Raw genomic sequence first — 13287 nt, 5'->3', positions numbered from 1 at the left:
TGAGCCATAGCCTTCAATATCGCTTCCACCAGCGTCCCGGCCGTGATCACCACCACCAACTTCCCGTCCGTCGGTATTAACACCATGATCACCACGACCACCACCTTCCTCTTCTCCATCACCATCACCAGCACTATTCTCATCATCACGGCAACAACTGCCCCTTCCTCCTCATCACCGTCACTATCACCGCCACCACCTTCCTCTTCACCATCACCTTCATCGCCACCATTATCATCATCCCCATCGCTGCCACCACCATTGCACCAGCACCGTCACATCCATGATCACTATCACTACCACTGCCAACGTCCCCTTCCTGTCACCGTTATCACCACCACCACCACCGCCACATCTACCACCTCCACCATCTATACCACCATTACCATCCCCTCACAACCATCATCCCCACCCCTACAACCGCCCCAGTACCTGTCACCGTCTTTACTACCGTCACTGCGGCCCGCCTGCTGCAGAGGCCTCGCCTGCTCTGGGCCTGAGCCTTACCTTGCCCACGTAATGGGGCAGGGGCGCGTTTCTCTCTTCATCGATGTGCATCTGGTTCCAAATCCAGTCTCTCTTGTGGCGCCGGAGGGTGGGTAGCATGCTGGGAGTGTCCAGCTGGGCAACGTGAGCACTCGTGGCAGTTGCCACCAGCAGGCACAGGCAGGTGCCCATTGCGGCCAGAAGCATCGGGAGCACATACATCTTCCCAAGAGGCACAGATCTGGGGACAGAGAGGAAACACCGTCAGGGCCTGTTGGTCCCTATGCTGGGGTGTGAGCAGCTCCCAGGGACAAACGAGCCCCCCTTATCTGTTCATTCCTTTGTCCTTCACCCTCTGCCGATCCTAGCAGGACCAGACTCTGTTCCTGCCCCCAAAGAGCTCCCAGCCTGGGAGGGGAAGACAGGCACAGCAACAATTTGTACTTCATGTCACATGTGCTGGTGTGGAAGCAAGTGCAGGCGAAGGGAGAGCCCAGAGGAGGGCTGCGGAGAAGGCGTCCCGGACGAGAGGGTGATGCTGATGGTAGCTCCCGAAACCTTGTGCGGTGGGCACCCAGTTATCCTTATTTTACACGTAAGAAAACCCACACACAGAGAGGTGCAGTTCAGCTTGGAGCAAGTGGTGGGGCTGACAATGGATCCCAAGAGTCTGACTTCAGCGGCTAACATTTATCGAGCACTTATCAAGTGCCTGACACTGTTCCAAGCACTTAATGGGTTGTCTCACTTTAATCCTCCCAATCACCCTCAAGGTGGGTATAATTGTATCCCTCATTTTGCAGATGAGCGGAGGAACAGAGAGGTTTAGGAACATTTCTGAGATCACTCAGACTGTAGGCAGCCGTGCCAAGATTTGAAGGAAGTCTGTCTGGTCCAAAAGTTCATGGTTTTTCTTACTGCTCTCTCTTTTCCCAGCAGCTGCTATGACATGGGATTTCAAGGCTCCTCTAAATAAACATGTCCTTTGGCCAGCTTTGGAGCCCATGTAGCAGTGTGGCTTTGATGCTGTCTTCAGACGGCTCTTAGGAAACCCAAGTGTGTTAACCCAGAGGGTCAGACCTCACCCCCAGAATTCATGGGAGATTATCAGTTCAGGAGCTGTCAACAGAGCAGGGGTGGGTGGTGTGGGGGTTGAGAGGCTGGGCTTACAGTAGCTTCATCATTTTCAGGGCCCACTGCAAAATTTAAATGTGCGGTCCCATGTTCAAAAGTTATTAAGAATTTCAAGATAGCGACAGAAGAACATGAAAGCAGGCATGGGGGCCTTTTAAGCACAGGGTCCCTTGTGGTTGCCCAGGTCCATGCCTTTCAAGGCAGCCTTCGGGACATGGGATCAGCCCAGATTGGGATCTGGGTTCCCCATCGATGGGGGCCTAGCGTCCTCCTGAATTCCAGGGAGAGGGATTTTCCCCACTGCCCCACAGTGGGTGGAGGCTCTGACCTTGGCTGTCACTGTGCCCTCAGCCCTGACCCCTTCAGTCCACCCCTGCTGGGTCCCTGTGTCACTGACCTGTGGCGTGTGGGATGGTTCAAGGGAAGGAGGCAGGTGGTGGGAGTGGGACCAGCGCTCCTGCCTGGAGAGACGAGGACTCACAGGGTGCTGCTGGAAGGAGGCCCACTCCCTCCCTGACTGTCCCCTGCTTTGGCCCAGGGGAGAGGCTGGACTCTGCACATCACAGGAGGTTTCCAAACTCTAGTCACATTTCTTCTGTGACACTGGCGCCAGGCTGGCCTCAGTGAGGGCCGAGGGTGTCTGTCTGTGCTGGGCCAGCCTGTTCTCTGGGTCTGCTGATCTTAGCATCCGAGGTTCCCATCCTGTGTCCCCTGCCACTGGCCCAGGAGGAAGTGGGCTCCTGGGTTGGGGTGGAGCAGAGCAGGCCCCAAAATACAAGTACCATGTGCCTCCAAGGTCCTCCTGCCTCCGCCTCTCACTTTCCTCAGTCACAAATGAGGCGACAGACTTGGGAGAGATCCAGTTCCCTTTGAGGTGGGTGTGGCAAGGGCAGCCATTCCAGGCGCGAGGCAGGGAGTGAACAAAGCCACGGGGAGGTTGGGAGTCCTGGCCAGGAAGCTGGTTCTGACTTAGGGAAGGCAGCGGGCGTGACCCCTGCCCCAGCCTTGCTGGGCCCGAGCCTGGTGGGTCATTTCCTTTTTTGCTTAGAAAGGAACTGCAAGTCTTAGTTCTTTCTTCCTCCCTCAAATGAGAAGTGACTCGAAAATGAGAAAATGAAACAAACAGAAGTGAACCTGAGAGAGAGAGAGAGAGAGAGAGAGAGAGAGGTACTTTTCAGGCTTCTGAGCAGGACAGGGTGTGAACCCTGATGGGTATTGAGCACCTACTGTATGCTGGGCCCCATGCTAGGCATTGGGGTACAGCAGTGAGCAAGACAGACAAGAACCACCCTCAGGGAGTGCACACTGTAGTGGGAACACCGGGAAAATAAGTAAATGAGGAAAAACATCAGCTAGTGATCAGAGGGTCCCAGGGAATTACAATGGGGGACACAACAGAGACCGAGGGAGCAGCTGGTTGAGATGGAGAGGCCAGGAAAGGCCTCTCATAGAGATGACAGCATCTGAGTGTTAGTCCTAGAAACGCCAGGGGAAGGAAGGGAATTCTAGGCAGAAGGACCAGCAAGTGCAAAGGCCCTGAGGTAGAAAAATGGTTAGTGTGTTTGAAGAAGCAAAGGAGGTCCCTGGGTCAGATACAAATGAACAATGAGGGAGGGCAGATCACAAGAAGAGGTGGCCAGGTCAGTGTGGTAGGCTGCATGGTGCCACCCACACAGATGTCCACATCCTCCTCCCAAGAACCTGTACGTGGCAGATATGATTACGTTAAGGATCGTGAGATAGAGAGATTATCCTGGATCATGTGGGTAGACAAAATGTAATCAAAGGTTTTTAAAAGGTGAAGGAGGGTCAGAATCAGGAAAAAGGAGATGTGACAATGGAAACAGTGGTTGGAGTGATGCAGGATCATAGGCCAAGGAATGAGGGTGGCCTCTAGAAACCAGAAAAGGCAAGGAAATGGATTCCCCCCTAGAGTTTGTAGAAGGAACACAGCCCTGACTTTAGCTCACTGAAACCTGTTTCAGACTTCCGACCTCCAGAACTACAAGGTAACAAATAAATACATTTGTATTGTCTCAAGCCACTGTGTTTGGGGAGGTTTGTTACAGCAGCTGTAGGCAACTAATGCAGTCTAATTGTGCAGTCAGCTGTGGGGAGGGGGCTGGCTGGGCGAGGGGTGACCCGTCACTGTCATACAGGAGAGAGTTGATGGTGGTCCAGCCCAGGTTTAGGAGGGGATGGCCACGGGGACTATTTTTGGGGTACAGTTAACAGGACTCACTGGTGAAGGGGAAGTGGGGGCGAGGGATGGGAAAGAATGAGGGAGGGCTCCCAGTCTCTGGCCTGAGCAGTGGGGGGACAGCAGGGTCTTTCCTGAGATTCAGAAGCCGGGGCTGTGGCGTGTTGGTGGGGAGGAAACCAACAGTTCTGTGCGGACTGTGTCAGGTTGCAGTTACCTATGAGAGGTCTCTGTGGTCATGGCCAGCAGCTGCTGGAGACCCGCCTGGAGTCTGGGGGAGCTTGCAGTTACCGTCTGGTCACTGTGTCTGGTCACTGTGTCTGGACGGTGTTCAAACTGCGAGGGTGGAACAGTAAGGAGAGCAGGTAGCTGGAGAAGAGAAGTGACCCCAGGACAGCACCCCCGGTTTTGCCTCTTTCTCTGTCTGGTGAACTTGTCCTTCAGAGTTGAGGACAAGTCCTCTGGGGACCGTCCCTGGTCCCTGCGTCACAGCCCTGCTTTCCCGACGTCCTCCACTGGACTGACATCCAGGCCCCAGGGCAGGGCTCAAGTCAGAGCTTCCTCTGCTTCCTGGAGACCATCTTTCCCTCTCACCCCAGCTATGTCTCCCCTACTCAAGGCTCAGCCACATGTCACACGTGGATCGTTGCTCTCTGGGCCCACTCAGTGCGGGGTGGTGGCTATGACGGCAGCCTCTGTAGTTTGCAGAACCTCCGTTGCATTGCTTTGTTGCTAAGCGACTGTGCACAAGACACTTCAGCCCTCTGAGCCTGTTTCATCCTTGGTGCAGTGGGAACACCAGCATCTACCTCTCAGGGTTGTCTTCAGGTTGAATTAGAAAATGTTTGTGACGTGGACAATAAGCAGTAGCTAAAAATGGAACCAAAGGTGTGTGGATTCTCACTGCCACTGGGTCTGCTCCCTCGGGGACTCTACTTACCCTTCTTGTTCCTTCACACCCCATCACTTGGTGGAGGGATTTGCAGGTCCCCTCCTGCCAGATCCAGTCCTCCCACGCCTCCCCTGACCTCTGCTCTGTGTCGAGGGGCTGACCCCTGGGCTTTCTGGCCCTGGCTTCTGGTGTTTGGCCAATAGGCGCTCCAGCAGGAGCTCTCAGGATGGGAGGAGAAAGCGGGATTAGTTCTTCCCTTTGGCTCTTTGTGCTGGTTCATACCATTTGCTGTGGCTGACAGCTCCTGGTGGGCGGGAAGCCCCTCCAGGGTCCTGGCCCTGACTGGGTTCTGGAAACAACCCTCCCTCCTCTGTGCCTTTGGCTCTGGGTGGTAACGGCTTCCACTGTTGCTGGTGTCCACGTGCCTCAGTGTCCCCCTTGTTCCCTTAGCTGAGCTCCCGGCTCTGTAAGTAATCCCTCCGAGCCCCCAGAGTAAATACTGTTTCCTGTCAGGACCTGTCTGCCCCAGTGAAGAGGAGCACAGCTTTCTCTTGGGGGGGCCTGCTTGGATGAGCTCGACGTCCCAGGGCTGACAGCATCCATCAGCCAAACAAATATGTAACCATGCTGGACTTAAATAAATCCGAGGCCACCTGTCACAGGCTCCGGCCACATGGCACACAGGGGACAGTAACCCCTCAAGGGGCTTTGTCTGGCCCCACATATAAAGTATGATCTGAATGTGCACATCCATTCTGTGTCCAGCAGAGGCTCTGCGGTGGGCCCTGGAGAGAACTCCCTTGGCACACAGAACTGGGACTGCCCTCCAGAGCCACCCCACCACACCAGTGTGTCACTTGCTGGGGGGAGGGGGCGGGGGGAGGTCTGCATGCTCAGCTGTCTTGTCAGTGGCAGTTAGTGAGGAGGCAGGACCTTGGAGATGAGGACCTTTGGGAGACGAAGCTCACAAAATCCCATCGCCAGCCCCCATCCCGGACCCTCAAGGGCTCTTCCAAGACAGCACTTTTTGGCCGTGGGTGGTGGATGGGGGCTGACGTTCCTGAGTATCTCCTCAGTGGCCCACATTGTCTCATTTAAACCTTGCAAACTATAAGGTAGTTGTCAGTAATCCCATTTAGCAGGTGAGGCTCAGAGAGGTGGAGTGAGTCATCGTAGGCCACACAGCAAGAGGCGGAGCCAGGATTTGAACTTAGGCTGCCTTTCACCCCACATAGTGCTTTTTCCATCATGTGCCCCTCTCTGTGGTGACATTCATGTGCAGTAATAATAATAAACTGTTCTCCATGCTGGGCTTTCATAGCTACCATCTCATTCAGTTTTCACATTATCCCCCGGAGGTAGGAATTATCAGCTCCATTTCACAGAGGAAGAAACTGAGGCTCAAGACAAACAACTCAGAAGGGTTAGACCTGGGACTCCCCACTACCTCTCAGATCTATCTTTTTCTAAATCCCACGCTCCTTCTACATCCAATCTCAGCGGGACCTTAGGGTCTTTTCCATCTGAAAAACTACATTTTATTTGTGTTATTTTGCCTTTTGTGTTAGAAATTTGGCCACCAAAATGGGGGCCAAGAGGAATGGTTTTGTCTAACAATTATTTCACCTCCAACTGCTGTAGAGGGAGAGGAAGTCAGGCAAGAGGATTTGCTGTACCCACAGCTGGCAGCAGCATTTCCCGTGGCTACATCTCTGGAGGTGTAGTCAGAGCCACAGCGGGGTCAGACTTATTTCAGCCCTTTACCGCCCTACAAATAGGAGTCACGTCTCTTGGTTGCTGTCACCAAGTTTTCAGAGGTCAAGGTGCTGCTGGGTGGCTTTGGGTGTGACAGATGTGCAGAGGGTCAGATTTCTGTGCTCAGAAATTCCCAGCTGAGCAGCCAGCCCTGGCAACTTGCCCAACAACTGCCTCGAGGGGAGATGGGATTTGCTCTTTGGGCAGCTCAGATGTGCGTGCCACGCACGCATTGACCAGGTGCCTGTCTGTGTCCCTGTCATCTAGGATTGTGACAATGCCCGTCCCTGGAGCCATGTTGGAGACTTTTGGGGGCAACTCCAAATGGACTCATGGATGAGGTGGGCCAGCTGGCGAACCTGAAGGGGTTGTGCCCTTGGTCAATCTGGGAAAGTCTGGGGGACCCACAATGAGAAGACAGAGTGTGGCCCAGAGACCCTGGTGAGCGGGCATGGAGCCCAGAACAAGGGGCAGAGGAGCCTGGGAGGACCTGGGGAGTGGTTGGGCTCACCCACGCCTGGATGGCAGGTTGGGGCCTTGGAGACGCCCCGGATCCGGGTCTGTGTCCACAGTGAGTGGGACCACTGAGGTCGGAACCTAGACGCCAGGCTTGGTCACATCCTCTCCACCTTTGTATTGCCGTTCTCTCTCCTCTGCCTGGATTTAGTCCCATGTCATCACTTTTCTGAAACCCTCTCTAGGGCCCTGGGGTTACACAGTCATTCAACAAACATAGTGCACCAACTATGTGGCCGGCACAGAATGAACACACCTGGGGAACAAACACAGGCTGCATCCCGGTGGGGGAGATGGACAATAACCTCTTGATAAAAAATAGACCTTCAGACTGTGATGGAGGAGTGCAGGAAGCGGTGAGAAGGCGGGGTGGGGGCGGCCCAGATTGGTCTGAGGGTCTCACTCCAGGAGTGAGTCCTGCCTGTCTCTGTCCCCCTGTGGGATCAGGCAAAACTCCCTTTGCTCTCTTTCTTTTTGTGGCCCCCATGTGTCCTTGAGATTTAGCCTGGAAGGGGCTGTGAGGTCTGCTCAGCTCTGTGTTCTTTAAAAGGAGAGTCTAGGGGGATACAGGGGGCACAAAGGGAGGGGCTGGAACTGCTCCATTTGTAGCTAAATCGACTCTGGGAAGCCTGGACCCAGCTGGGAACTGCTCAGTGGGGCAGCCTGGCAGATGCCCCTAGGCTGGTCCTGCCCCTGACCACTGGGCCGACCCCTGCTCCTTGACCTGACCAGGACCCTGCTCAAGCCTGAGGTTTTAGGGGCTAAGTTCAGGCTTTTGGGGGGGGGGTATTGAGAAGGCTGGAGGGCCCTTGGGGGTGGGGCAGAGGAAGCCTCCAGGTCAGAGATACATGCATGACATCTACAGACACACCACACAGACACACCACCCTCCACTGTGCCTTCACAAGTATACACCCCTGTCCCCAGGCATCTGCCCACGCCAATTCCTGAAGAGTCTCTGCTCTGTGGGTCTGGCCCCTCTGTTCCCACCCAGCACACCCACCATCAGCTGGGACAAGACCTGGCAGCTGAGCCCAACCCTAAGCAAAGCTTCAGAGAGTGGACGGGACGCTCAGTTCCAGCCCAGCCTCCTGCAGGCTCTGGACTCCGGCCCAGAGGCCCTGGGTCAGGGATGAGGGGCTGGGCCCAGAGCACGCAAGAGGTGTGTCTGTAGGAGGGGACGAGCTGGGCCCCTGCTCCCTGTGTGGCCCTGAGCAGCTCTCTGCACTGCCCTCCCATGCCATCCCCCCACACACCTCAGTTCAGGGCTGAGGTTGTAGCTCCTGATCCCCAAACTCCGTCAGGAACTCCCCAATTGTCTGTTCAAACCCCAGCATTTACAGCTGGGCCTTGGCAACTACAGACACCGTGTGAATGAAGGGTGAGGCCTTGGGAGCCTTGGGGATGGGGTGTGCTGGGGGTGGGACTGGGCAGCCTACAAGCTGGCCCCTTGGGACTTTCTCCTGGTTCGTAGCTCAGTTTGGCTCAGGGACCTGCTCCTGTGGGTCCCAGACCTGATCCCCTTCCCTCAGGGTTCTACCAACAGCCCCGTCTTAACTCTGCTGAGAGCTGACCACCCTGCTCCCTTGCTGACTGCCGTCCCTGGCTCCTCACCTCCAGCAGGATGAAGCTGGTTCCTGAGCCAGCACGGCGTGTCCCCTGCCCACGACTCTGGCTCTCCTCTCCCCCACCTCCTTGCCATTTCCAGTCATGAGGAGAAGTAGGTGTTTCTGGGATGCACAGGTCTTCCTCTCTCTAGGCTTTTTGCACAGGCTGTTTCCTCTGGATGACCCTGGATCCCAGAGACCCCAGCATAAATTTGTTTTTAATCGCAAACTAGCTCTAGTGAATTGGTAAGTATCTACCTCAAAGACAGTATTGAAGATTCAGGGGCTGAGTTCAAGTTCAGTGGGAATGAACACTATGGTGGATTAGTGATGTCTGCCATGGGTATGAGAATGGGTGAACGGCCAACGCTGCCTGAATGCCCTTCCTTGCTGTGTCCCCTGGGTGAATGCTTTACTTCTTTTTAAGCCCCGGGCGCCTCCCCCATGAGGTCTTCTGATTGACTCCTGCCCCCAGTACAGCCTGTGCTTCCTGGCCCACGTGCCTCTGAGCAGGCAGGCTCTGGGTCTGTTTCCACTTCATCCAGTATCCAGCTGCATGAACGCAAGGCCCCGGCCCTTGATGGTCAGGTGTTCCCATTGATGCATGTCAGCCTGCCTCAGTCTCCAGTCCTGGTCTTGTCACTCTTCCCTCTTCACTCACAGGATTGAAAACAAACCTGAATTATTTGCAGACAACACCTCGGGTGGTCAGAGTGGGTGCAGTAATTGGTATAACTCAGTGAAGCTCCTCCTTGTTCCCAAATAGCCTCTCTACTGGCCCAGTGTATTGTCATACACACCCCCATTAGGAGATTGGTCCTTTGAGGACAACGAGATTATCCTTCTTATCAGATCCCGATGAACACACACCTGCCTCTGTGCAGGGGACCTCTTACAGGATAGGACTGGTAAAACAGAGGTCATAGGTGGCCACTCACCCATTCCTGTACCCATTCCAGACATCACTAATTCATCACAGTGCTCGTTCCCACTGAACTTGAACTCAGCCCTTGAATCCTCAATACAATCTTTGAAATAGATACTACCGTGTTTCCCCCAAAATAAGACCAGGTCTTATATTAATTTTTGCTCCAAAAGACGCATCAGGGCTTATGTTCAGGAGATGTCATCCTGAAAAATCATGCTAGGGCTTCTTTCCGGTGAGGTCTTATTTTCGGGGGAACACGGTATTCTACTGTAGAATACCAGTTCACCAGAGCTAGTTTACAATTTAAAACAAATTTGTGCTGGGGTCTCTGGGCTCCAGGGTCATCCAGTCTATGCGCCTGTCTCCTAATGGGGCAGCTCTAAGTTTCAAGGAGAAAACACCTGCCCTACAGAGCCTTTTCTAATCTCCTCTGGGCTTCCGTACTTTGGGACTCTGAGGCAGTCCGTGAGGGCAGCAGAATGAGTCCCACCAAGCTGCTTGTTTGAACTTGCTCAGCTGTTTACGAGCTGTGTGGCCTTAGGCTCATCCTTTCCCCTCTCTGAGCCCCAAGCTTCTTCATCAATAATAGCTGCCTCCCTAGTCAGGAGGGAGATCACAGGTATGAAGCCCAGCACACAGTAGGTGTTCAGTAAATGTGTGGGTATCTTGACCCTCATCTACTTAACCCCGTTAGCCTGGTGGCTGTGGGCTCAATTGGCCGACTGGTCGACTCACACCTGACCTCATTTCCTGGTTATGCCCTGGGCCCACCTCCTACTCCCCTCTGTTCCTCTCCAGAAGGAAATCTCATTCATTGCCTGCCTGGCCTGGCCTGGCCCCATGGGCCCTGCTTCCTCCTCCTCCTCCTCCTAATATCTGCACCTGCTAGGATCTGACTGTTATGCTGTGGCCCCAGACAATCTAGTGGTCCTTGAATGAGGTTAGGGATCATTGGGTCCATCCCTGCCCTAGAGAGATGAGAAGACTGAGATTGCCGACCTAAGACCTCAGTCTCCTTCTCTTCCTCCAGGAAGCCTTCTATGATTTCTCCATCCAACATCAGTTTGGACCTGAGTTAGGATGAGCTTTTCAGTATCTCTCCAGCCAGAAGCCAAACTCCTCAGGACAGGACCTGTATCCTAGAACATTCCTTTGCCAGGGTCAGTGGGCTCCTGACTTATCCTGGTACCTGCTTCTATGGCTTGAACTGTCATGTACAATTCTCCTTGACTTGTCTTCCCTCTGAGCTTGATTATGGGGTGTGGTAGGAGCTGTGGGGCCGGAAGGACCTGGCTTCACTCATATCCTCATTCCACCTCATACTGTGACCTTGGACTGGCCACTCAGCCTCTCTCTGTCTCTCTGGTCCCATCTGTCAAATGGGAATTCATTTGGTAGCTTCAAGGCTGCTGAGGGGGTGCAGAGAAGTGATGGATATAGCAGGCATGGGTCCATATGAGCAAGGGGCTGAAGATTTTTCCTAAGCTGGTGGCCACCGTGTCCACTCTGCAACCCTGAGGCAGCAGCAGAGCAGTGAGTCATCCAACTTTGGGAGAAAATAAACGTGGCCCCCTCTGGCTTCCTGCCTCCATGTCCGGCCCTTGTTTAGCAGTACAATTGCTCAGGTCCAGACTGTAGCATGGGCAGCTTAACCCGTTCAAGGCCAGTGGACGCTTCCCCTACCCCCTCACCACAGGAAGCCGGGATTGGCAGGGCTGCCTGACGCTGAGCGGCAACCAGGTTCTGCAGGTCATCTGTTGCCCTCCAGGCTGGGGCCCACAGATGGCTGGACTCAGGCCAGACGGGAGAGGCCCGCTGCTCCCCGTCACCTCAGGATGAACTAAAGCTCCTGGTCCTGGCACTCGTGGCCTTCAGCGTCACTAGCCATCCTGCCCCCCACTGCTCTAAACACTTTCTGGCCACACTGGCCTCCCCAGTTTCTCAGAGCTGCCTAGGTTCTCTGCCTCCCCCAGAATTCCCTTCACCTTCTGTAGGATCCTATCTGCCCACCACTCATGGCAGAAATGTCCTTGTAGGGGGTGGGGAGAAAGCACAGTGCTTGGCACAGAGTAGCTCCCTAGGGTGTTTGCCAGAGGAAGAGCTGAGTTGACATTCTCTCACTTTCCCTGTCACCTGCTGGGGACCTACCGACCTCAGGGGTCAAAACCTTTATGACATCCACAGCCAAGATCAGCTCTGGGTAGCAGGTAAATTCAGCCGTGGTTTCTTGCAGATCCCCTACAGTGAGCCACTCCTGGTGCTAAGCGTTAAGTTGACTCATGAAGAGACAGTTTCCTCCATTTTATAGATGAGAAAGCTGAGACATGGAGAAACTATGTGATGCCGGAAAAAGCCTGGGCTCTCGGGTACAAAATCCTCATTCGAATTCCTACCCCAGCTCTTCTCCAGGTATCAGTTTCCTTACTGAGAAACGGAGAAAGGCTATATTTAACTCATGGGGTAGCTGGTAGTTATAAAATAAGGAGCTCCGTTGTTTAAGACCTTCTCTGTGCCTTGTCTTTAGTTCCCACAATGACTTGTAGAAAGACTTGCTGTCTCCATTGTTGAGACAAGCAAACTGAGGTTCGATAATGTGGGGTAATTTTCCCAAAGTCACACGGGAAGTGAGTGGCAGAGCTGGGATCTGCACCCAGGACCACTGTCTCCAGGCTGGGCTCTGGAGACTGCCTGCCTTCAAGTCCTTTTGGGGGACTTCCCTAAAATAGGAGGGCCTCAGGGCCCCAACCAGTAGGTATCTGGGTGTCAGGGGAGAAAGGGAGGGCCACCTTCCTGACCACAGCGCCCACAGCTCAGAGTGACCCCTGCAGTGTCTGGGGTGGGAAGGGAAGGGGCTTCCATTAGCAGGGCCTCAAGTGCTCAGAGCTAAGCCTCAGCTTACTTATTCGGAAATGGGGACACTGGCTGACGGAGGGGCAGAGGCTCAGAGCTCCCCTTCCAGGAGTCTTCTCCGAGTCCCAGCACAGAGCCTTGAGGGGAGGGGATGATGACAGGCCTTGGTTAATCCTCTACCGGGGAAAGGCGCACCAGAGGGGAACCTAGGCCTGGGTGCCAGTCCTCTGCCCCTCGTGTGCTGGTCGATTTGGGCAGAATCCTGCCCTCTCTGAGCCTGGCACGCTGGAAGCCAGTGGGCCCTTGAATCACACAGAATTGGAGAGTACATGTGGGAGAGCCGAGGCCTTCTCCCCTCCCTCAGCCCGAGGAATGCTCATTTGTGCCCAGGGCACCACCGCTGGGTGCACTTCTCAGCCCTGCTCTGAGCCTGGAGGGGACCCTTTGTACCTCGAGGACTGGATCTTCCCTGGGACCCTGACAGTGACCATTCTACAGATGGGGAAGGCAAGGATCCTACTGTCTTGGGTACATGGTGAGGGTCTGAGTGGATTGGGGTCGGGAGCGCTCACTCACCGTGCCCGTGGGCTGAGCGGTGTCTCTGTTCTGTCAGACTGTCCGTCCGGGGCTGAGTGCTATGGAGTTCTGTGGAGCTTGGCGGACGGACAACCTCTCGAGGGGAGCCACACCCGGCAGCGAGGGAGGCTGGCCGCCTCCCCTTCAGGTTTTCCAGCTGGCCCTGGCCCACGCCCCCCGGGATGGTTTCCTGTTATTGTTTCTTTGTGAGGGCCGGGCTGGCTATAGATAGGCAGGCCCTGTGGTGGGCCGCTCCCCCCGGCCCCGCTGGGCTGTCCCCACAGGGGCCTAGCCCTGGACCTGCCTGGACCCCAACTCCGGGCCTCAAATCTGGTGCTCGAAG

General features: G+C 54.9%; 1 protein-coding gene across 3 annotated transcripts in view; it reads right to left on the bottom strand.

Moving 5' to 3' along the window:
• Nucleotides 1-13062, bottom strand: part of CDH5 (cadherin 5) — a 34229-nt gene extending 21167 nt beyond the window's left edge. The window contains exons 1-2 of one of the 3 annotated variants that reach the window (XM_033129088.1): nt 12945-13062; nt 508-727 (exon numbers count right to left, since the gene is read on the bottom strand). In XM_033129088.1, coding sequence (XP_032984979.1) covers nt 508-708 — 201 coding nt within the window. In that variant the 5' untranslated portion in view covers nt 709-727; nt 12945-13062. Of the gene's footprint in view, nt 1-507; nt 728-2017; nt 2272-4037; nt 4110-12944 lie in introns of those variants that run through there. The other 2 variants (XM_033129087.1, XM_033129089.1) reach the window with 2 other exon arrangements.
• Nucleotides 13063-13287: the final 225 nt, after the last annotated feature.

Source organism: Rhinolophus ferrumequinum, chromosome 15, assembly GCF_004115265.2.
Source record: "Rhinolophus ferrumequinum isolate MPI-CBG mRhiFer1 chromosome 15, mRhiFer1_v1.p, whole genome shotgun sequence".
Taxonomy (NCBI): Eukaryota; Metazoa; Chordata; class Mammalia; order Chiroptera; family Rhinolophidae; genus Rhinolophus; species Rhinolophus ferrumequinum.
This window is presented reverse-complemented; position numbering and strand designations above follow the sequence as displayed.